Genomic DNA, 23,651 nt, shown 5'->3' on the forward strand with positions numbered 1-23,651 from the left:
CCACTCTTCGTTTTTGCGCAGAAAAAGTAATATAGCATAAAAAATCACAAAGTCAACAGATCTACAAGAAAAATCTTACACATCATGGAGAAAATACATTTTGGTTTTCCATTTAAAAGCGTATACCGAGGAAGTGTGTTCAACCATGTCAAATAGTACAGGGTGATTGTTCAAAAGACTAGGAATTTGCCATTTAAGTGTTTGAGTGCCATAATTAGTTCTAGTTCGTGCTTTTATAAAGCTTTTATGCCGGAAATTATACGCCACTTCAGTGCTAGTGAAATTAAAAAGAAATTAAATGTGCAGAATTTTACAGTGGTGCTTCTAAAACCTCAACTGTGGTGTCATGGTCTGAACTTCAATGCATGCAGAACCATGAGTGTACACACCACCACATTCTTAAAAATCCGTCATCTATACAGATTCATTAACCCTTTGATGCCCAGTGTTGCTCAGGAGCAACAACTCAAGCAATATTTTTTTTTTCTCTCGCACTTTGTGGTTTTTCCAACATTTAACACCATCTATCGACAGACAAAGGATCGCGGACCTTCAAAAATTAAAGCAGAGAGGGCAGCGCGTACTTCCGTGGGCTAAAAAAAATTTTGTTTAAGGGTGTCAACTCGCATCGAGCCCGGGTGGCTCAATGGGCTAGTGACAGGTAACCGAAATTGTGCAATTTCGTTGTTATTACAAATGATAGCAATACAAACTTTACGTTGTTGTCTTCACTTGAACCATAAATCATGGTGATCAAGGTAGCTCTCTTGTTCGAGTGATATATGGGCAGCCAGTGCCCAGTGGATCCTAGTGTCCGTCCTAATGAACCAAATTTTTTTCTGATTTCATATTTGTAATGTCAGAAGTCCTTGTGGATCATAAAAAACTTCTCACACGCTTAAGCAAAATAATAAAGTTTTGGGCATCAAAGGGTTAAGTGTTGTTTGTGCAATAGCCATAACAACAGTACCTTACACTGACCTCAAACCACATATGGCAACACCTTTGTAAAGCCTGGCAAACACACTGGAGTGAACACAGACAGACCACAAATTACACGTAATAAAACCACACTTGGGACCATACACCACTGACACGCAACAGATACACAAAACTGGCCTTGGCTAGGCTATTGGTAGGGCACATGCAGGCAACGCACTTGTATCTGCTCACAGGATCTCGAAGACCCTTCTGTAGCAGGTGCAGAGAGGCCCTATTTGTAGTTAACATCTTCATTACATGCAAGGCACTCGACACCACACGACATTTTCCTGAACTATACAGACAACACACCCTTCATATTTCTTCAGCCGACAACCCAATGTTTTCCATTAAGCGAGTTTTTAATGGAAAACAAAGTTCAAACTTTGTTAAAACAAAGAAAACGCTGTTAAAACAAAGAAAAAAAGGTCATATTAAACAAGGCAGTTTTGCATGCAAAGGCAGTAAGTGCCAGTTAGTGTATCTTGGTATCTATCCAATTAGGTTCGCAGGCCTGCGGCAAGGATTCTAAGAGATACGAAACTTCTTTAGCGAAGTCCTTCTTGCCCTCTCTCTGTCCTTAACTCGATTTGCGCTGTTTTTTCTTCGATTGCACTGTTTTTCCTTTTTGGAATATTTGAAAAAAAAAAGTTTGAATATTTGATGTATTTAATTACTTGTGATTTTGAACACTAGGAATTTTAACTTGAATCAAGTTGTTTAATTAAATTCAAATATTCAAGCATCCCTACTCATTTAATAATTGGTCATGAAAGGACTCATGTCCCCAGATGCTGTACAGGCTTTTTTTTACTTCAAAACAGATAGCCGATATTATTGGTACACATTCATTACTGCAGAGCAGAAGACACAGATGCGAGGAAGAAACGAGACAACAAAAGGGCAGTCTGCCAGCTGGGTGTGTCTCAAAAAAAAAAAAAAAACAAGAAAAAAAAAACGATGGGTTGCCAACAGTGTTCTCATGTGAACTATGAGCCATGCACGTCCTACTGGGATGACAAAGCGTTCACTTTCAGTGACAAACAAGCACCTTATCTTGAAAAGGTTCTATTGTTCAGTCTGCATGTTAGTGGCAAGTTACTTTATAATTGTGCCCTTTTTCTTTGACATGACATTTATGAGGTGGGAGTTGGTCTTTACTTTTAAATTGACTTACGTATGAGTAAATACAGTACATGTTCTTTATAGCTCTAGTAAGCCTAAAAATAGGAAGTCTGTTATTGAGAATTGCACGTTACAATCTGAAAAAGTTTGAACTGTGTAATGAGGTGCACTGTAGTGGGGCGCTGCGATCACCTGCTTTGTTGCATGCTTTTGATTTTGTTTCTGCAGTCAGTTTTTTATGCACCACATTTTTATACATCTGATGTGTTGTTTCTTTTTGTTTGCACACTTGTGTTCAGGTATCGGAAGCCAGTCCTGGACAAGTCCACTTACTCGAGTGGGTCTTCACCAAAGAACCTTCCTACGGATATTTTACACTGCTCCAAGCCTCTTTCTGCAAGTGTGCTCGACAATACAAACATACAGGGTCTACCCATGAGAGACTCATTTTTGCCTGAAGTGTGTGTCCAGCAGGAACTTGTGCTACCCACCGAAAACATGCAGCATTCTTCTCTCTAAGGAGCACTTGCTGTTCTTTTTTATTCCCTTGTCATATTAAAGGGACACTGATGTGTGAAAACGAGTTAGTCTGTATGAGTTCAGTGCAATGTCGAGAACACAAACGTGCCACTCGCAGCACCAACGCATAAAGGCACAACTGTGAAAACTGGGGTCGTCACCCCATTTGCATTCTGTACTACATTTTATCATGATGATAGTGTAGACTAATTGGCAGAGCTTGTTTAAGCATTTTTCTGGACGGAAGTTACAGGCATGTAAATGTAAAAGAAATGTGTCTGGAAACTTTCATTTTAAATGGGCCATGAAGGCAAAATACAAGTTTATTTTATTTGAAAGATTTGGTGTTTTATGATGGCCCGGCTCTTGTCTGGCAGCAAACGATCCTTTATTCACTGAGAAATCAAAAAATTTAAGCCAGAGTTTCAATTCTCTTGCTAAACCGTGTGTTTCATGACATCTGCGATGACTTATCCAGGGCAACAAACGTAAGCGTGTTGACTAGGGCTGCAGTGAATGGCGAAACACCTTGTTTCGCCATTTACTGCTCAGTCCTCCTAGATGACACTACAATACCATTTAGGACTTATTATATACAGCCTATTTGAGTGAAGTTTGCGTTGAAGTGGTGTCAGTGCTATTCTAACGAGGAAATCTTTCAAATGAACCAAACTTGCAATTTGTCTTTATGGCCCCTCTAAACCAGATACTTTGTGACCAAAAACCTATTTTCGAATGCAAATATCAATATCTTTTATTTACTGTGTATAGAGCTTCCAAAACATAGCTGCAAAGAAAGGTATAGGCAGTTGGGACTTGCACACCTGAGAGTTCAAGTACTTGATAAAAAATGGTACAAAAATAAAAAACAAAATATTAAGACAACAATGGCAAAGCAATAGGACAAAAATTTGGCGTACACTGACTTGAAGAAATGAGGGTTTTCTAACACGCTTCAAGTACAGGAAGTATGTTCGACCTTGGTCAGCATGCTGTTATGACCTTTCTGTAAGCATTCCTGACCAGCATTAACACTTGATTTCTCACTCACACCACTATGGTTACAGGGAACTACATTTTGGCTTATAAATTTAGCACCACTAGTGTTCCACTTGACAGTTAGCCAACCCATGTTAGCCTCGGCGTCATGCGAAAGAGCCCACCCACGGAGCCAAGCCATGCAGCGAAGCCGGGAAGTGCACACATTGTGCAGCAGAGCCAACTTCTGCATGCAGTGGTGAAGGCTTGGGCGAGTTGGTGCATAACTGCAAAGAGGGGAACAGCGCAACACAGACGAAGCACATGAAGAAAGTGACAACCACGAGCGCCGACTTCCAACTGAAATTTATTTTTCGGCATGTCATATATACGTATACACTGACAGTCAAAAAAATTACGCCCAACTCCCCTCGCGGGAACCCTGGTGTGATGCGACGCTGAGGGGGGTTCAAGCGCAAGCGGAGAGCAACCGTCGACCGAAAGGCCGCCGGAGAGCGGCACACCGGTTATATGCGCAGCGCGCCCGAAGGAGAGGAGACGGCGGAGAGAGAGAGTACTGCACATGCGCCGGCGCCAGTGCGTCTGGCGCGGCAATGCGCAACACAATCCACTTTAATCCAAGCCAAGCCAATCCATTCGAATCCAATCTAATGGCGCTCGCGAGAGAGGGGCATCGGAGAGGAGAGGGGGTGAGCGGCGGAGAGCGCAGCTCGCGCGGCGAGGAGAATGGGGGAGGGGCGGACGACAACAACGCCGACGACGCTGCATGGACAAGGCGAGTGAATGAGATGCAGTCGCATCTAAAAATACAAGAAAGCAGACATAACATGAATGCTGGTAATAACCCAGGCAATCGTCACAGTACACCAATGCCATTTGTGGCACATGGCGTTGGTGTAGTGTGACGATTGCCTGGGTTAGGTATCACCAGCATTCATGTTATTTCTGCTTTCTTGTATTTTTTGACTGTCAGCGTATACGTATATATGACATGCCGAAAAATAAATTTCAGTTGGAAGTCGGCGCTCGTGGTTGTCACTTTCTTCATGTGCTTCGTCTGTGTTGCGCTGTTCCCCTCTTTGCAACTTTTGCTGCTCTGACAGTGCCAAAACATAGTTGACCATGTTGGTCAGAACTCCAGCATTCATAGCACTCAAAATGGTCAATTGCCCAAAGGATAAGAAAAACAGGTTGATGAATGCTCAGAATGACATCACATTTTTCGGGGCGAATTGAATTGGAAAGAAAACGGTAAATTTTTCACTGCGTGAGATTCGAACCACAGTCCTCCTCTAGAATGTAAGATAAGCCTGGGATACTGCATCTCGATTCTAGCTGACTGAAAGTGGACATAGTAAACGGGTTGTTGCCTTCGATTTAGGAACATGTTAGAGCAGTGTTGCCTGTATTATGTTGCCTGTCACCCCAGCCGAAAAAGGCCAAACAGCCACTCCTACTGCTCTCTCCTGCCCTTCCCCACACCCTAGCCTTCATGTGCGCTCCAGTCTCTGGCAGTCACCCACTTGGCAGTACCGCTTTGCAGAAACTATAAGAAACAATTTACTGGGTTTGTCCAGCCTTTGCAAAATGCCACTCCTATGCATGCGTGTTTTCTCAGTTTCTGCCTGTCAAGCTGCTGCATGCCAAGCTCGAGCAGTGATGTAAGCCGGGAGGCCCACTTTTGTATGCCACACCACGGAGGAGCAGTTGAACTAGGCATCCCTACTGTTCCCATTGGGAAGCTGGTGATGTGACAGGCAGTGCTATACAGGTGGCGTTGGCCAGAGACGTACTCAGTGCTACAGGAGAAACTTGAGCATGGTAATTACACAAGTGACAATTAGGTGAGTATCAAAGCATGTTCCTTGTAATGTCGTATATGTATGTGGGGCTGAAAAGGACAATTGGCCAAGCCTCTCAGTCACAGTAACCGAAAGAGAAAGAAAACATTGCAAAGGGGCAAATGATGATTATGCAAGGACAAATGAGGCTTTTTTTTCTTTTTTCGAAATGAGCCAGATTTACCGAACGCAAATTTGAGAAGCAAGCGGAAGTTTGTTACCAGACCTAAATGCTATGCTATCAAATCTATTATATGATATATTTTACATGTCAACTAGGGGGAGTTTATGGCCACAAGTAATTAAAAATTATGTGGTGAATTTCAGCAATATTAAGGTGGTAAGTTTGGATTTGGCTCATACTGAATTGAAACACAAGTTGATGCGGTATTCGTACGAAAACTTTATTTAAATTGACTTTCAATGATGCGATTGAGTTTTGGTGGAAAAGGCATTAAATGTATGCAAAAGGGCTTCAAGAACAGTGGAACTATGCACGGAGAGCAGGTGAGTTCTCTTGGCACCATTAGCAGCTCTTTTCGAAATCTTCCCTAGGATAATTTTATTAAGCATGCCTGAAAGCACTCACAAAGTAAGGAAGCTCTTCATTGCCTTGCGATAAATTTCCGAAACGCTTCCCAAGAAGGCTGCTCATATATTCTTGTTCACCTTACTGAATAAGGTTCGTACTCTCAAGGGGGGAGGATATGCTAGGGCTTGTAAGCGGCGGCTATTTAGTTAGTTACTGAAATGGTAAAGATGGTAGTAAAAAAATAAATATAACCAGAGTTACTCCGTAGGGACGGAAGAGACGAGGTGAATTCATGGTTTCACATCCCTCAGTTTCGTTTCTTTCACTTCTTCCCTTCACTTCGTCATTGACATTAAGGGACAAATCTTTTGCCAATCTCCTAATTGCCATCTGAATTCATGATAAGCCAGCTCCGAAAAGAAAAAAAAAACTTCTGAAAACACCCACGAAACAGTCTGAACAGTCAAGCCAAAAACTCCCATTGGGCAAATGGATTTGGTTCACTTTGGTCCGTGAAGCAGCAGGATCTGGCTCATTTTCGATACGAATTACTATCTGTGTACACTTTTTCAGAGCGTTATTTCACCCATTTTGTTGCGACTCCTTTTTTAGGGGACAGTTGGAGAGTTTTTCTTGTCAGTGCAGTTTTATCTGAGTTAGTTTCGGTTTCTGGATCTGGCTCATTTTGAGAAAAAACGCCTCAAATGCACACCACTGGACATGTGCCAGTGTAAGCACTGCATCATTACCGTGCATAGAATAAACGCGCTGTCTACCATGCAACACTTGTTCCACAAATTCCACCGGTGCGGTGTATGAAGCGATAGACTCTGAACCGCCAACATCAACAGCAGCTCTGAAAAATGGCAGTGCACACACTATGGTTCCACAGTTCAACACTAATGCTTTCACATTTGTGGGGTCCACGGCTACAGAAGGGACCGTATTACCTGGCTAGCAAGCTAGAACACGAGCACCAGAGCCGTAATCCCCATAGCGGCGTCACGGGGACACCGCCGACAGTTCGTTCGACTCACCGGGAGGTGAATGATGCGCTCAGAGCCAGGCAATGTCGACAAATGAGGCTTTATTGCTCAGTCATAAAATGGAACACGCACTGGACAGGCTGTGTCGAGCTTGGGTGGGGGACGAAGTCCCCACGAGCTCAGTAAGTCGTCCGTGGCCGCTGACTCGGGTCATATCCTGAGGGGAGACTTGCCTCGTCTTGGGGTCAAGGAACGCTAGCTTGTTTGTCCGACCCGCACGGTTCCAGACCTCGCAGGAAATGCCCTACGCCACAGAACAGGAGGGAAGGTGCCTAAGCAGACCAGTCCTGCTTACGACGTAACGACGTAACCTCGGTTGTAGAGAAGGGTCTCCAGAGGGGGAGGAGGGTGCTGGTGGGGAAGCCGGCCACTAGGGGGCCAGCACTCCGTGCGCCCTGATCGTTGATGGGGAAGCGCACGGCGCGCATGCACGAGGGCGCACACGCTCGCGCGGCTTTGCCGCCGAGGCGGCTTCCCCGCTTCGACGGCACTGGGCAGCTAGTCCTAATGGTGCTGCGCGGCCAGCATGGGGACCCACGTGGTCCCCACATCCCCCCTCCTTACGACGTCGCTAGGTCTGCACGAAACAACCCAAAAGGGCAAATACAGCACACCCCCACAAGGCTATAACAAGTCCCCAACCCAAGAGTCTCTGCGACAGTTCACACTTGATGCAGTCTCTCGACGACACACACACTCACCACAGTGACGCAGTCCACAAACTTTACATGACACCGGGGTTGAAGACAGGACGAGAACTCCCGCCAAGGCCCAAGGAGCAGGACCGGGCCATGGGGCAGCAGCACACCAGACGTTCGTGCGATAGGCCATTGCGCATGCGGTTAATGAGGAGACATGTGATCTCTAAATTTACAGCTTGCTCAGTGGAACCAAGAATTTCTTGGGACAATTTAAGCAGCTTTACATGCGAAGGCGGAATCATCTGGTTAATTAATTTTGTAGCTAGCCTGAAGAATTATCAGTAAGCTAGAACATGTCTGGAGAAATCAAAAGTAATGTTCGAAACAGGAATATTAGCACGTACACCACCTGCAAGAAATAAATCACGGTGAGGTGCACGTGTCTGCCATTCGCTTCTCCTGGCTGGTGGACATGAAAAGGGGCACACAGAAGGCTAGCGAAACCAGTCGCAAAGAAGCACCCAACAGGTGCGGAACACCAAGCACTGAGGCTGAGGAAGTTTCATTGATGAAAGCACACAGTGTCATAGTGTTGCTGGTGGCAGCATAGTGGAATCAGCAGCATACTATTTTCTCCACACCTAGTACCTAAAGCCCCTATGTGCAGATGTGCATGCACAGTTGGCACAGAGCTCACCTGAGTTTGGCCACACAATAATTGAAGGTGCACTAGAAAATCAGATTAATAATTGTGAATTAAAAAAACATAAACGAACAGATTCAAAAGAAATGTGGTGGGGTAGATGTCTGCAAGCAAGTCCACTGGACTCCCTGGATAGAGTGAACCCTGCTTAACACTTTTTAATTAAGGAATTTCAGTAGCACCCTGGAGGATGATGATGATGATCAGCTTTAGTTGGTACAAAAACTAGGAAAGAGAGGACAGGGCATGGGATATCCCAGAAATGCCCCCTTTGAGCACAGGCGGCAGTGCGATGTGTGAGGTTAGTTGGACGAGGTTTTTGAAGATCAGCATCGGGCCTGAGCAGGCATGTCTCCACTGCTCTAACGTGGTTATCAGGGTATACATGCGACCAAAGTGCAGAAGTCAACTTCCACTTCAACATTAATAAATTTACAGTAGTCTCCAGTTAAGATGAACTCAGTTAAGACAAACTACATGCAGTTAAGACAAACAACATTTTTGCTCTCAATGCAGAAATATCTCCGCTTTAAGATGAATTTTTGATATCACAAAGAAAATTTCTCAGTCCCTTTAAGTTCGTCTTAACAGGAGTCTGCTGCATAACATTCCCATACAGCAGTGTTGCAGGGTTAGCACTTAAGAATTGAAATGACTCCGGATTCATTCCGCCTTTTCGTGACCCCATAATGGAATAGGAATTGGTTGGCGATAACATTAATGGAGGAATAGAATGGGAATGGAAGGAGGCGGCGTTTGCTCGGAGTGAAATGGGCTGGATTTTTAGATGAGCTCTGTCTTCAGCTGTGATCTTCAGCCAAGCCGGCTTTTGAACCAGCAGAGTTTGCATATGTATTATTGGGAACAACTTCTCCTTTTCTAGGGTGGTGTTTCAGGGTTGTGGGGAAACCCGTAGGGGGGGATTCCCGAAGGCATTGACGACTGAGGATTCTTCCTTGGCGTTAGATCTGTGTCCTGAGGGTGTGGGTCCGAGGACACCATGGGAGGATGCGAGAGACACTCCCGGGCAGCCCTGTGCTCTAACCGGTTGACTCCCTACCTGTGACTCCCTAGATGTGCCCTAGGGTGCAAACTGAATGAATGTATAAAAAAACTGAGCGCTACAGTTTGCTCCAAAACCATGCGCTAAGGGCTCACGGCATGCATTGTTTACAGCATTGCATGAGCTAGCCTCTACGCTGTATCCTGATGCTACTCTACTGTCCCTGGGGTTGGCACATAATTATGAGTGCATGTAGATGTGAGCAAGGTACAGGCGACATGCCTGTGCGCAGTGTAATGGCACCAGTGTTGAGCCAGGTAACACATTACAGCTAGGCTAAGCCAAGCGAAACAAGCTGATCACTATACGTATTGCTCTCAAGCTGCACAAGAGCAAGCCATTACAACATGCTGATCATGCAAATATTTATACGCTGTGTCTAAAGATACGTCGCACATATCGCGACCCCAGCGACTGAAGATACGTCGGACGTATGCCGATCCCAGAATTTAAACCTCCTTGGGCCCGTTGGATGCACCCGCCCGCAGGTGTACTCTGACGTTGTGCCATGCGTGGTTCCACCTGGAAATGCAAATTCAATGCCACGGAGGCAAAGCTTCCCGTGCGATTTCATGCGACTACGAGATTACCATATTGCAGGAGTGCCTCATGTAGAAAATGTATCACTAGTCTTCTTGAGCGTTTGTTATACGAGTACGTGCCATAAGTTGTCTGGCTTCGTGGCGGCGAGGTACCGCCTCAATTGTAAACAAGAGTCCTAGGTTGAAATACCCGTGCCCTCACGTTTCCTTTTTTTTTTTTTTTTTTTTGGGGGGGGGGGGGGGGACTTACCCGCCATTTTAGGAGTGGGATTGGGCAAAATTTTAGCATTCCGCGGAATCAAAAGGAATGGAATTGCGGAAAGTTCTAATTCCTCAGAATGTGATTGGAATGAAATGGGGCTGCCCATTCCGCAACACTGCCATACATGCTTCCTGGCACCATGTACCGGCCTGCAATCAGTGCAGTTGGGGGTGGGATGGGGAAGTGGTAAGCGTTGACGACTTGATATGGTTTATGCATATTTAGCATCGCACAGTAGCCGCCAATGAGACGACTGTTTGAAGAGACCGTATCGCAGCGTATCGCATGATGGTTGATAGTTTGATAATCTAACTTCGATTGCGCGAAAAAAACATAAGAGCCATGAACTTCACCGAGGCACAGAAAAGAACAACGCAAAATAACTTTTTGCGTTTATCGCGTTTCCTTTCTTCACTAAAAAAATTTTTTTTTTTTTTCAGTTGCTACACTTGAATACAAATATTCTAAAATATACTCCTTCCGTCGTTCCGGCGTGGTCTAGTGGTTAGGATACCTGGCTCTCACCCAGGAGGCCCGGGTTCGATTCCCGGCGTCGGAAGAGTTTTTTTTTTTTTTTTTGGTTCAAAGACAGAATGCTACGACCTTGCTAACTTTTCTTGTTTTATTTGTTACTGAAAATAATTAGATGGACGACAGCGTATATTAGTATGAAACTCTATGGCCGACAATTTGTTTCACCAAGATGGAGGAACGCGACATCCTGTAAGGCCCCTAAAATTTTAGGGGCCTTAACATCTTGTACACTACCCCGCCCTCTTTCAAGCACTTCGTTAATCTAAGGCAATCCCGTGTTTCAGCCTCATCTCAATGCACTTAAGGGATCAATTCACGCAGCCTACACTGCGGCCGTCCTCATAGTATAGGTGCAGCGGCTCGTAAAACACCCATAATGATTTTTGTTTTCAAGCTCCTAGAAAATTTCAACTATGCTATAACCAAAGGCGGCGCCTTAAAAATTTGAGTCAAATACATGAGCTGGAAAGGGCGCAAAAAACGCGGACACGAGAAGAAACTTATAACAAGACAGACAACACACCACTTCCAACTGAAATTTATTGATTGAAAAAGCTGTCCATCACTGCAGCGCTGCTTATGGTTTATTATTCTCTGCGCATTTTTCTATTACTTGGTTGATGACAAGGATGTGATTCATTAATTGTAGAGTATCCTTTTCTAAACCCAGCCTGTTCCCTGGGTTGTTGGAAGTCTAGGCTAGCAGTTACGCGGCTAGCTACTATCTTGGTAAACAGCTCGTGTGCAACTGACAGTAGGCTGATGGGGCTGTAGTTTTTAAGATCTTTGTTATCTCCCTTCTTGTGAATTAAAATTCGTTGGCATTTTTCCAGGCTTTTGAAGTCCTTAAACATTCTGAGAAGTTTAGCGAGCTTTTCTAGTATTATCTTCCCCCTCTTTTAGAAGGCCTGATTGATTGATTGTGGGGTTTAACGCGCCGACGCAACGCAGGCGATGTGGCGCGCCGTAGTGGAGGGCTCCGGATTAATTTTGACCACCTGGGGATCTTTATCGTGCGCCGAAATCTCGTACACACGGGCGTTTTTGCTTTTCGCCTCCATCAGAAAAGCGGCCGCCGCGGCCGGGAATCGAACCCGCGACCTCGTGCTCAGCAGCGCAACGCCTTAGCCACTGAGCCACCGCGGCGGGTTTTTAGAAGGCCTGTGGTTATATGCTGTAGTCGCCTGCAGCTTTCCCTCTTTTCATGCCCGTAAGTGCCTTTTCTACTTCCTCTTTCGTTACTGCGGAACATCGCAAGCAAAACTTGTAGGCTAGGTAGTTTCCCCTTGTCCAAGTCGCTGGCGTATAGCCTGGTGTAAAATCGTTCTGTGATTTTTATTATCTCGTCCATATTGTGCATAATGGTACCCTGTTCATCTCGAAGTGCATACATTCTGTCTCTGCCAATGGCCAGCTTCCTCCTTGTTGCCTTCAAGCTTCCTTCTTTTTCGAATGTTTCCTCCATGACCGCCATGTTGTACGCACGAATGTCATTTGTTTTACTTCTGTTTATCAATTTTGGTAGCTCCACTAGTTCAAATTGATCCACCTTACTCGATAATTTCATCTTCTGACACTTTGAAACAAGCTCCTTTGTTTGCCGGGTTAGTTTTCCAGTTTGTTTCCTACATGCTGCTTTTCCATTATCCGCTGCCGACTCGGTGATTGCTGCTGTTGTTGTTGTTAGGTCATCATTTAGGGTGTCAACACTGTCCTCGTTCTTACCGTCTAAAAGCGCGACTTTGTTCTGAAGGGTACCTATTTTAACTCCTGCACCCTGTCTTTGACTAACCTCATGCTGGGTTTCTTACTTTTTACGAGCCTCCTGAATTCCTTTTCGAGATTTAGCCTTACTTTGCACCGAACCATCCTATGATCATTGCACCGAATCTTGCTTAGTACCTCCATGTCCTGCACAATACCTGGGTTGTTACTCAAAGTGAAGTCAATTTCATTTTTTGTCAACCCGTCAGGACTTTTCCATGTTCCTACTCTTGCGTTTGCAGAAGAATGTGTTCAGTAGTTTGAGGTTACTTCTTTCTGCAAATCCAACCAGTGTATCTCCTCGGCTGTTGCGAACGCCTATTCCAGAATTTCCCACTGATTCTTCTCCTGTTCTGTTTTGCACCTACTATTGCGTTAAAGTCTCCCATTACAATTGTGAACTGTGCAGTTCCCTTATTCATTGCTGTCTCGACGTCTTCGTAGAAACTATCTACGGCCTCATTTCCGTGGCTAGCTGTTTGTGCATAGGCTTGTATTATCTTCAACCCATACCGCTTGTTAAGCTTGACCACTACGACTCCGACCCTTTCGTTAAGTTAATACTGAAGAATTCTTCCATGTTCCCTGCTATGTCCCTGTGGATCAAAAATCCTACCCGGTGGTCATTCCTTTCGTGAGGTCTCCATTATAGAATATGCCCGCTAGTCAGTTCTATGAAGCCTTCTCCTGTTCTTCTAACCTCACTTAGCCCAATAATACCCCACTTAAAGTCTGAGAGCTCCTCTAATAGTACAGCTAAGCTTCCCTCGCTAGAGAGGGTTCATGCATTGAATGTTGTTAAGTTCAAGTTCATAACGTATCAAAAAATCTTGACATACACACGGTATAAAACGCGAGACCTCTGCCATGAACAAACAACACTCATGCATGTCAGTACTTCAAAAACCTTTTGCAAAGATTAACTAGGAATACCTGGCATTGAGACAAGGCAGCTATGCAAGGTATTCTGTGCAACAGATCTCGTGGACAGCTTTCAGCAATGACTGCAACACCGCACAAGTATTCTCAGTGGAGTGGGAAAGCGCTCAGCTATGCCGTGCCAACTAGCCCCCACCGATGCACTCAGTTATGCAGTACCAACTAGACCCGCCAATGTGTTAATCTCAGTTCTATTCTGACAGAAGCCTAGTCGAACTGCCAATTTTTCACACTTAAGTCACATCTCTCTACTTGGCCTCCACTGCCTGCACGAGCTCCTGCTACACAATGCAGGTAGTTCCTCCACTGTGCAGACCTGCTAGCGCAGCCGACTGATCACACCCCAGCAAGTGCAAAAAAGCTGCATCTCAACCAGCACAGCCAGGTCATGGTTTGCGCAATAATTACCCCAAAATTCATCGAAGGATTCACGTCTTAGCATGGCCATTCACAGCCACAATTTGCGTTCAGCCACTGCATCTGTGTTTTCCAGAAGCTTGGCTCAAATTTCCAAGGAACACTTGCGACAGGCTTTTCTCAAACTTATGCAAGGACTGCAAAAAGCAAACACTGGGCTTTATCAAAAGGCAGCACCAGCAATATGCGAACAGTTGCACACGTATCTGCACCCTGAGATGCGACTAACACGACTGTTTATAATTCTTGATCGATTTGATTGCCTGATTATGAGGTTTAACGTGCCGCCGCTACACAGGTGGCGAGGCGTGACGTAGTGGAGGGCTCCAGATTAATTTTGACCAGCTGGGGATCTTTAACATGCGCCAAAATCTTGAACACACGAACGTCTATAATTTTTTTGAGTGAGGAAAGCCAATACGAGTGATAGTGCATGCAGGTTGTAGTGCAAAGTATGAAAAGGCATATCGTGTGCGCAAAAAATAGCATATCAGATACATGATACCATGTGTTTTCACACGCACATTTTCCAGGCAAGAAAGCGAGAGTTGAATCCAATAGTTCATGCTATGAGACCTGCCACGGTGGCTTGGTAGATGGATGGACAAGGCTGCGGGTTCGACCCTCAAACCCAGTGGCTGGTTTTCCGATTTAGGCAACAAATTATGGGCACTGCAGGTCATTTTGCATGCATCTCCTCCCCTCTTACCTTCCACCTGTTGTCTGTGAAGTAAGCAGGCATGACTTGCTGTGGTGCACTTCTCCTATTCATTTGTGACCATGTGTGTGTAGGAACACCACCCTGGGCAGTTTTTTTTTTTAATGCCAGATGAACCAGCTACCTCTATCAGGCAACAAACCAACCCATTCATTCTTGGTCAATGAATGGGCTGACAAAGGAATTAGTGACAAGGAACAATAACACGAATGAATGTTTACAACACTAAAGGAGCATGCTAGCCTAAATCAAAGACTTAATTAAACAAGGTGGTGATCAGGTGTAATGCTAATGAAAGTAATTTAGTTAATTAGTAATTTCTTGCACATTATACTTTCTTAGTCACATAATATGCCTGCAAAAATGATAAGTGTATAACTGGTTTTAAAAAAATCATGCACTCATCCGTCTAACGACGACGATGGTTGAACGCGAAGCTTTCTCTTGATGGATTCTTTGGTTTGCCAATCCCACACTGTATGTGTTAGATACTCCGGAGGTACGCACCACTTTTCTAGAATACCCACAGCCACTCTCGGGTGTACACTCTGTAGGCATAACGTTTGGGTTTAAGGTGTACGGTGCGAATCGGTCCCTGCTGCTTGGCGGTCGCTTCGATCATGTCGAAATGGAGCAATCGGATAGACACCAGCTTCATAACACGAGGAACTCAGGTTCTATTTCAGCCACGAGAAGCTTTTTTTTTCCTTTCACTTCACCCATAATCATTCATCACCATCATCAAAGAAACTTGGCTTAACTAAAGGGCTTATTGGCGTACAACTTTATCAGTGAGGACACTAAAGCTTTGCTTTGAAATGCGCATCGGACAATAAAAGCACCAGGTTTTAAAGCTGCCCTCAACAACCAAAACGCAGACAGTTTAGTAATGTGTGCTGGAAGTAGCAATGCTAAACTATTGATAGTATTAGTAGTCTTACAACTTACAAACTACATTTGTCGTCTTGTAATGTTTGTGCAGCTTGTATTGGCACTCGTGCTACAACCAGCATGCTACCCTCACTGCTTGGAATGCAACTCTACGTTCTCCAAAAGAATAAACAATTACCGCTCCACCAACTGCTGTTCTCTCCACCAACACCTTCCCATGAGGTTGAATGGGTAAATAGTGTTGCAGAATCGGCAGCCCCATTCCATTCCAATTCCATTCCGAGAAATTTAAATTTTCTGCCATTCCGTTCCTTTCAATTCTACAGAACACCAAATGATTGCCCATTCCCACTCCTGGAATGGCTGGAAAGCCCAATTCTATTCCTGTAATTCCTCAACATTGAAACTACCTCCTGGTGTCTCTAGCGAGTTACCTAAGAATACAACATAAAGGCGACATTTTCTGATGTGTTGAGAACTGCAGAAATATGCATACACATCACCAATGTCGAGGGATGGCAATACCTTGGCGACATCCAGTCCAGAACCACCACCTTCCTAATTCTTGAAGGACCAGTATTCCTGATCGCTATTATAATATCTGCATGATCATGTTGTAATGGCTTGTTCTTGCGTGGTGCTAGAGGAAGAATTGATTGATAAATTCCTTTATTTAGAAGAAGAAAACCGGATGTCACTGGTGTGAAAAGAGGGGGCAGAGAAGGAGGTAGGCATCCACTACATCACGTGCGCCAGACTGCTAGCAATGTCGAACTGGGCTAATTTGACTAGGTGCTGAGGCTGTCCAAGTACGTCTTTACGCACAGCTTCAATATCAGAATGTTGAAAAATACTATGATCATGTCGATGCGGATCAAAATCAAAAGCGGAACATTGTACAATAAGATGTTGCCTGTTAGCTTCACACACGAGTGACAATATGAGCATATGCGGGGGGACAGTGGGGGGGAGGTAACGAGGAGGTACACGGTCTTGCCGCCTCATGGTCTGGAGTTCTACCTGCTCATCTCCAGCCTCTCTGACACTGATGTCTCGATCTCCACAACCAACCCTATACAGACTCGCCACCAGGCGACCACTTTAAAATGGTGCCTTTACTGCGAGAGGCTGAAACATTTATCACCAATTGCTAACATGGCCATGGCAGACACTTGCTGACCAAAATAGAAAGAATTCATTGCTGTCTGCTTGTTTCGGTCTGCACAGCTCATCACGTGTTACCTGGATATGCGCTTCACGTATCATCACACCAGTGCCAATACACTGCAGTAGCGAACTCACAGGCACGTCGTCCACACCTTGCGCACACCTAGAAGCACTCGTAATCCTTAGCTTTGCACAGCACTGAGCAGAATTGATTGATTGTGGGGTTTAATGCACCGACGCTACACAGGCGACGAGGCACGCCGTAAAGAGGGCTCCGGATTAATTATGACCACCTGGGGATCTTTACTGTGCGCCGAAATCTCGAACACATGGGCGCTTTTGCTTTTCACCTTCATCAGAAAAGCAGCTGCGGCGTCTGGGAATCGAATCCGCGTTATTGGGCTCAGCAGCACGGCATAGCCACTGAGCCACCACGGCGGGTAACTGAGGAGAACTGCTATTGTGACAGTACAAGGGATGGTAGGGTAGCATCACAAAAGAGCATAGTTTCGCATTCACCGTGGGAAAGTCGCCAGATATTTCTCATTAACCTCATTCCGCATATTGATAGTCTTGGCATTAACTTGACTCTACCTGTTCAACAGAGGAGGTTATTTAAAACCACTGTCATTTTTCTGTGTGTATCTGAGGCCCATGCAACGCTGTAAAAAATGCATACCGCGAGCCCTTAGCGTAGTGTTCTGGAGCGAACTGTAGTGCTCGGTTTTTGTTATACATTCGTTTGGTTTGGGCCCCGGCGCACACTGAAGGAGTCACAGGTAACCAGTTACCGCACATGGTTGACCGGGAGGGTCTCTCGCATCCTGCCATGGCTTCCCCGGACCCACCCCCACAGGCCACACAACTACTGCCAAGCAAAGATCCTCAGTCGTCAACGCCTTTAGCAACCCCCCCTACGAGTTTCCCCACAGCCCTAAAACACCTCCCTAGAAACGAAGTTATTGCAAATAAAATGCATGCAAACTATGCTGGTTTAAGCACCACCTTGGCTGTAGATCCCAGCTGAAAATTGACACAGCTCTTCTAAAAATCCAGCGCATTCCATTCCCATTCCATTCCGGAGTCGCAAAAAAGTGGAATGAATTCGGGGTCGTTCCAATTCCGGAGTGGGCGACTAATCGATAAACCTTTCGATTAATCGATTAATGAGTCAGTCTTGATTCATTTTTTTAACCGGTTAGTCGGTTAAGTCATGTGAGCAAACTAAAACAAGAGTGCCTTGTTGCAATTGCGCGCAAGGGCGTCGAGGATCATAATAACCAGCCTCACGTCGCAATAAAAAAACAATGCAAGTGTACTTGGAGATAATAGTGACAAAAACCGAGAGCGTATATTCAGGACAGACAAGGAAATGGCTACTCTCAATAGAAATTTACATGGTACAAAAATTGGCAAGGAGGCACTCCTGCCGTTCGGCCGTTGTATAACTAACTCTGTTGTAAGTAAACCACAATTAATCGGCACCCCCTGCAATTATTTCGAGAGCTAATGTTCCTGATTTTAGAAAAGTGCGAGCACCGGCAAACGTGATAACCATCTAGCCCGCATCAGCACCATGACGATGACCTGCTTACCTCACTTGGAATGCCTGTGAAAAGACCAACAAGCTTATTGGTGTTATTTTTGTTATTTTGTTATGAATATTAGTAAAATATTTTTGTTCATTTTTCTTCTTAGACCAACTCAACAGATTAATCGATCAATTAACCGATTAAAGGCAGCCGATTAATCAGATTAAAATGTTTAACCAGTGCCCAGCCCTAGTAAATAGTGATAGGGGCAAAAGTTTCAAAGATGATGTGAAATTACTCAAGGTAAAAGCAGTATTTCCCACCTGTGGCACTCAAATATCAGCTTGTGAACAGAAGAGTAAATATTTTCTTCCATTTTAACAATATGCTTCATCTAAAGACACCCACAGTGATTTCCGATGCAAGTAAAGTTATCTCCTGTCAGTGACATGAGTTATATTGAGGGCTACATTCATCTCATAAATGCATAGTTTACATGTAAGGGTGAAAGACTTGTCATTTTATTGATTGCAATACGCTGAGATGAAGCAATACCCCGAATACCTACTTGGAAGTAGTAGTCTAAAAGCAATACTACAAATTCTGACACTCTACCAGTAAACAATGGCTGAGAATACACCAGCGATAATTTTCAACCAAATTTTTACCGTTCCTTCAAATGTTAAATCATTCTCTGAATACTCCCTAATAATTATGAATACATTTTTTTTTCTTCAGCATTGTTACGAGACAAGACTTTGTGGGCAACCCCTTGATGTTCTTTGCAACCTATAGAAATTAATATCGGTAACAATTGTCAAAATTACTGTCCAAGAAACCTATCAAGAGAATAATCGGTACCTTCAGCACATATAATTATTTACGTATACTGTCTTGCACCACAAACTGGAAGGCTTCTCTTACACTTCATTGCAATCCAAGTGTAATCCTTGCACTACGTTACGGGCAGGTGGCACAAAACTGTACTAGGGGCTAGTCTCGCTGAGACATGTGCAGGTACACACCACTCAATAATAAACAAGTTGCAACTTGCACTCGCGTCTCTAATACTGCTCTTCCGTGGTGGTTCCAGCAACTGGGAAAGTGCAGCAACTTGTAGCTTATGCCAGGAGAAACTAGCAGCACATTTCACAACTATGACGACGAGAAAAAAATTCCAAAATGCCCTTGCAGGACTTGCACACTTTAAACTTCCTGACTAATTAAAGCAAGTTACTAGATAATGTCCTGAGAAAAGCAGACCACACTGTACAGAAGGAAAACAAGACAGACGCACGCACTTGTACCTCCACCAGGACAAGTCAAACAGTTCTCCGCATTTAGTGCCACAGTCAACACAAGGCCGCACATGATGCACAACGCTATGGCTTTTTTTTATTTCTTACAATAAAAAATTCAACTTGCAGGAGCTCCTAGATTTATTCAATCACTAATCAACCTAAAAAGCCCTTTGAATGCTTTAAATTACAAAGCAACTCTTACACCACAAATGAAGATTACCACTAGCATCACACTGCCGCAATAATCTTCACCTGTAGGTTTACAATTAGTGCAAAACATTTCAAACCGCTGGTTTAATTTGTGCTAGAACAACTGACACATCCATCGCACACACGTATCTTGTTTATCCTTCAAAGTAATGGCTATATTATATACAGCAGACTACACAAAAAAGAGGCAAGGAGAGAAGGAAACAAAAAAACACGGAAAATACTTAGATGGCCTGCACAGGCACAGTTCAAAGGTATACAAGCTGGCCTGCTCATCTTACTCCATGCCCCCATCAATATGATGCAAGCAATCCCCATACATACATATGTACAAGGAACAACCCCGTGTGAAACAACAGACACTTCACATGGGAGAAACAAAAATGTTTCATTGACAAGAACACACGCTGCGTCTTCAGAACTAACCAAATTAGAAGGTAACCTTATGCTTGCACGCACTGATGACAATATTAAAAAAAATGTTAGAAAAACCACCAAACCCAAAAACAAAGCTTAAAGGTTACAATGCACATAAATACAGAATGATTAACACTGTCCAATTGGGCTTATTCTAACACAAGTGAACAATGCCTCAAGCCATTCTTGATGAAGCTTTCTTCAGTTTTTGTCCATTGTTTTCCAGGAGGAGACTAGGCCTGATGCATTTCAATCTTGTCTTAATTTAAAAGCTAGGTTCTGTTGCCAGGGACGATACGCAAAACAGTGACAAAAGAACATTTCAAACCGACCATGTGATCCCCTTCTTTGACAAAAAAGTGATGAACGTTTATGCAGACCCACACACGCACACACACGCACACTTGCAGGCACCAGTCTCTGAACTAGAAGGAGAAATCAAGGAGCAGGTTTCCTCAGTCTATCTTGACTGTCGAGTAGATTTTACGCACAAATGCACTAGTCCCAATGAAGCCGAAGGTGCCTGCAAGAGCAAAAGACATAGAGAGAGGGCATGGATTAACAACCTTAGTTTGCAACCTTAGTTTGCAACACTAGCCACACAGTTCCAGGAATATTACAGTAAAAAGAACTAAGCCAATCAAAGCAGCACTTTTCTTCAGTGACAAGCTTTTGAAGTTGTAAAAAAAAAAAAAAAAAGATTCAAAAGACAATCCACGCTGTTATCTGAAGACATCACAGTTTAGTCGTGTGGTTGCAGCAAGTGCACAAAGTGGATGCAAACCATTTTTCAGAGTGCAAAAAATTCAGCAGCTGCAACAACGTCTCCTTGAAGCCTGAAGTATTATGTGTTTTCCTCCGCTACTTTACCTTTCAAATGCGAATAAAAAGAAAACATTATATGACACCAGTGGAAATAAACACTTGCAACAGACATAATGACAACCATGAGAAGGACAAGGACAAGCACTCATCCTTCACCACCTTTCTCCTGGTCGTTATTTTTGCTGCACTTCCTACAATGGTTGCAAATTACGGCATTTATAAAAAAAAATTCAACAAATGCGGACCGCAGAGCTCACACTGGGACTGGCTTATATTGCATCGCATTATTGTTAACTGCCGTGTGCAGCAATGCACACAGTCCTTCCTTCATAGCAATGCATCATGTTAAAGGGGCACAAAAGTGCTATGCTTTTGCACAGGATTTTTAAGGGGAATGTTTTGGACTGTTCGATATATGCAATAGTTCAATATATCCAGGTTCGATATGCCCGGGATTGACTATATTCCCATTCGTATTCACATATTCGAGTATTTACACACCCCTAGTCATAATGCACAAGGCAGAAAAATGTATGCAGTGGCAGTACATGTTTTCAAAATTTCCTAAATTGTTAAACAGCTGAGCACTGCGAGTGGCAATCCTGTGTGCTATCTCAACACTGCAATCTATCAATAGGCCAACTTGATTCCCTCCCCACTTCAGTGTCCCTTTGACACACTCTAAAATAAATGCTGTTACAAGCTAGATCAAAGTGAATTCCAAGAAAATGCCAGTCAACTAAACAAAGACAAGCAAACCAAGGGACTTGTGAAGGATATTGTGAGCGCGAATGCCGGAATGGAGGAAGCTAAACTTTGTCAAGCTGCCTGGCTCAGACATCAAATAGCTGTGTGATTAAACTCATCTTAGCACTCGGTGCCATCTCGGTGCAATACATGCACATACAATCTGACATAGCCACTATAGTAGCATGGTGAAGCAGCCTCTTATGTGACAAATGGGACGGATTCTTCCTGGTGCGCACAAGATGGAACTGGCAAGCATTTCAGGCTGGCGACACGTTTCACCTCTCCTGTTTGCCTGCACCCGCCAAATTCCAAACTGGAGACTAAAGTTGAAAATAAACTATCGGGAGGCAATGTGGTTCAGCGAGAAAGAATGCACAAAACTCACCACACAACACTCCGAGGGCAAAGCTGAAGAGGGCCATGTAACCAAAATAAAAGACAGTTTGGAACAGGCCGTACATCCTGCAAAAAAGAAAAAGAAAATGCGTGATCAAAAGTAACATTAGCAAAGACGTGCATACTTGTGCTGCTGACAGATACCATGCAAAGTCAAATAGGGTTTTGTCTACCCTTTTTTAGGGGCATGTGAAAATTCAAAACTTTCAATACTGAAGTGAATAACAATATATTCGATTCAGCTTTGAATCAAATATCACTATTGGAAAATCTCGTATAAACTTTCGAAGTACATATTTCGAGGTTCAAAAATGCAAATGGGCAGCTGTTTCAATAAATTCGGATATAAAAAATAACGCCTCGTTGAAAAGAAGCAATGCCTTGCTAAAACACGTGCATAATATTCTTTGCAATGAGTCAGAGCTAGTTATGCACTGGATGTATCGCAATTTGAGCACTTTCGATCATCCGCCACCATGTGCTGGCATTATCAAGGAGGGGGAATGAGCCCCAGAGAGCGGGGCACGTAAAAAGGAGGCGAGCCACTCACTTTGTTTTAAAGAAATAGTAGTAGAAGGAGTACAGGTAGACATAGCCCGCTGTGGACGCCCCCGCCAGGAAACTTGTCCACTGCCTGCAAAGCAAGAGACAGGCTCGACATGGGGCGCACCAGCACAAACTGGAGGGGAGGGGTGCCGTACCATCTGTAGTCCTCGGCGTTCAGCAGAAAGTAGGTGCACACAATGGTCACGCACACGGTCACAATGGTCAGGATCAAGAAGACCAGCAGCATGAAGCCGTACACGTAGTAGATCTTGTACGCCCAGAAGGAGGTGAAGATGAAGTACCTGCGGCAAGAGGAGAAGCCCCGCTCAGCAACCAATCGGGCAGGAGCAGGCCGAGGACATGACAGACAAACTTCGGGCCTTGCACTGCGGCCAACAAGAGATGGCCGCCCAGCAACAAGGCCGGCCACCAATGATGGCACCCCGCGCTGGTTCTCCACAGCTACAAAACTTAGGGCCAACACAAGCGCTACAAGAAAACCAACCCGGGACACTTTTGCAACGTCACTCGTATAAACACAACACCTTGTGCTACAACCATCTGCAACAACTAAAAGTTTGTCTGGTGTAAGCTCAAACAGTCATAATGTAGAAGTTTTGAAGGCCCAGCATAGCTTCTGGCAAGAATACCTGTCTAATGTCTGCAGGTGCAAACAAATGAAACGCAAGAATGAAAATATGAATGCCTGAATAGCGCAATTACTTCCCAAGCAAGTCAGCAACAACAACGGAGTCCAGTAATAGAACTTCCCGTACCACGAGGAAGATATCGTTTCATATCCATAAACCATGTTTTTTTACTTTTCGAGTGTCCCCATTATATTTTTGCGTTCACATTTCAGAACTCCACTACAGTACTTGCCACATATAAAGCACTCAGTGCACCAGGCACTTAAAACACACCTACTTACAGTGCATTTTCTAATAATATATATTGCAAATATGCCAAAAGCTATGGCATATTTGCTTG

At 44.2% G+C, this 23,651-nt stretch overlaps 2 protein-coding genes and 1 non-coding gene across 4 annotated transcripts in view; 2 read left to right on the forward strand and 1 right to left on the reverse strand.

Annotated features, from left to right (window-relative positions):
• The window catches only part of LOC144152429 (copper-transporting ATPase 2-like), a 65,657-nt gene extending 62,956 nt beyond the window's left edge, over positions 1 to 2,701 (forward strand). Inside the window, exon 21 of the mRNA XM_077683700.1 lies at positions 2,406 to 2,701. Coding sequence (XP_077539826.1) covers positions 2,406 to 2,625 — 220 coding nt within the window. The 3' untranslated portion in view covers positions 2,626 to 2,701. The remainder of the gene's footprint in view (positions 1 to 2,405) is intronic.
• Positions 2,702 to 10,741: 8,040 nt separating this feature from the next.
• Trnae-cuc (transfer RNA glutamic acid (anticodon CUC)) lies at positions 10,742 to 10,813 on the forward strand. Its single transcript has one exon. It is a non-coding gene; the product is annotated as a tRNA-Glu (tRNA).
• Positions 10,814 to 19,584: 8,771 nt separating this feature from the next.
• Tm9sf3 (transmembrane 9 superfamily protein member 3) overlaps positions 19,585 to 23,651 on the reverse strand; it is a 42,622-nt gene continuing 38,555 nt past the window's right edge. For both annotated transcript variants that reach the window (XM_077683745.1, XM_077683750.1), the window contains exons 11-14: positions 22,817 to 22,963; positions 22,666 to 22,749; positions 22,105 to 22,181; positions 19,585 to 20,667 (exon numbers count right to left, since the gene is read on the reverse strand). In XM_077683745.1, the coding sequence (XP_077539871.1) occupies positions 20,600 to 20,667; positions 22,105 to 22,181; positions 22,666 to 22,749; positions 22,817 to 22,963 (376 nt within the window). In that variant the 3' untranslated portion in view covers positions 19,585 to 20,599. The remainder of the gene's footprint in view (positions 20,668 to 22,104; positions 22,182 to 22,665; positions 22,750 to 22,816; positions 22,964 to 23,651) is intronic.

Source organism: Haemaphysalis longicornis, unplaced genomic scaffold (assembly GCF_048455015.1).
Source record: "Haemaphysalis longicornis isolate Haplotype H1 unplaced genomic scaffold, Haemaphysalis longicornis Haplotype H1 scaffold_1, whole genome shotgun sequence".
Lineage (NCBI taxonomy): Eukaryota > Metazoa > Arthropoda > Arachnida > Ixodida > Ixodidae > Haemaphysalis > Haemaphysalis longicornis.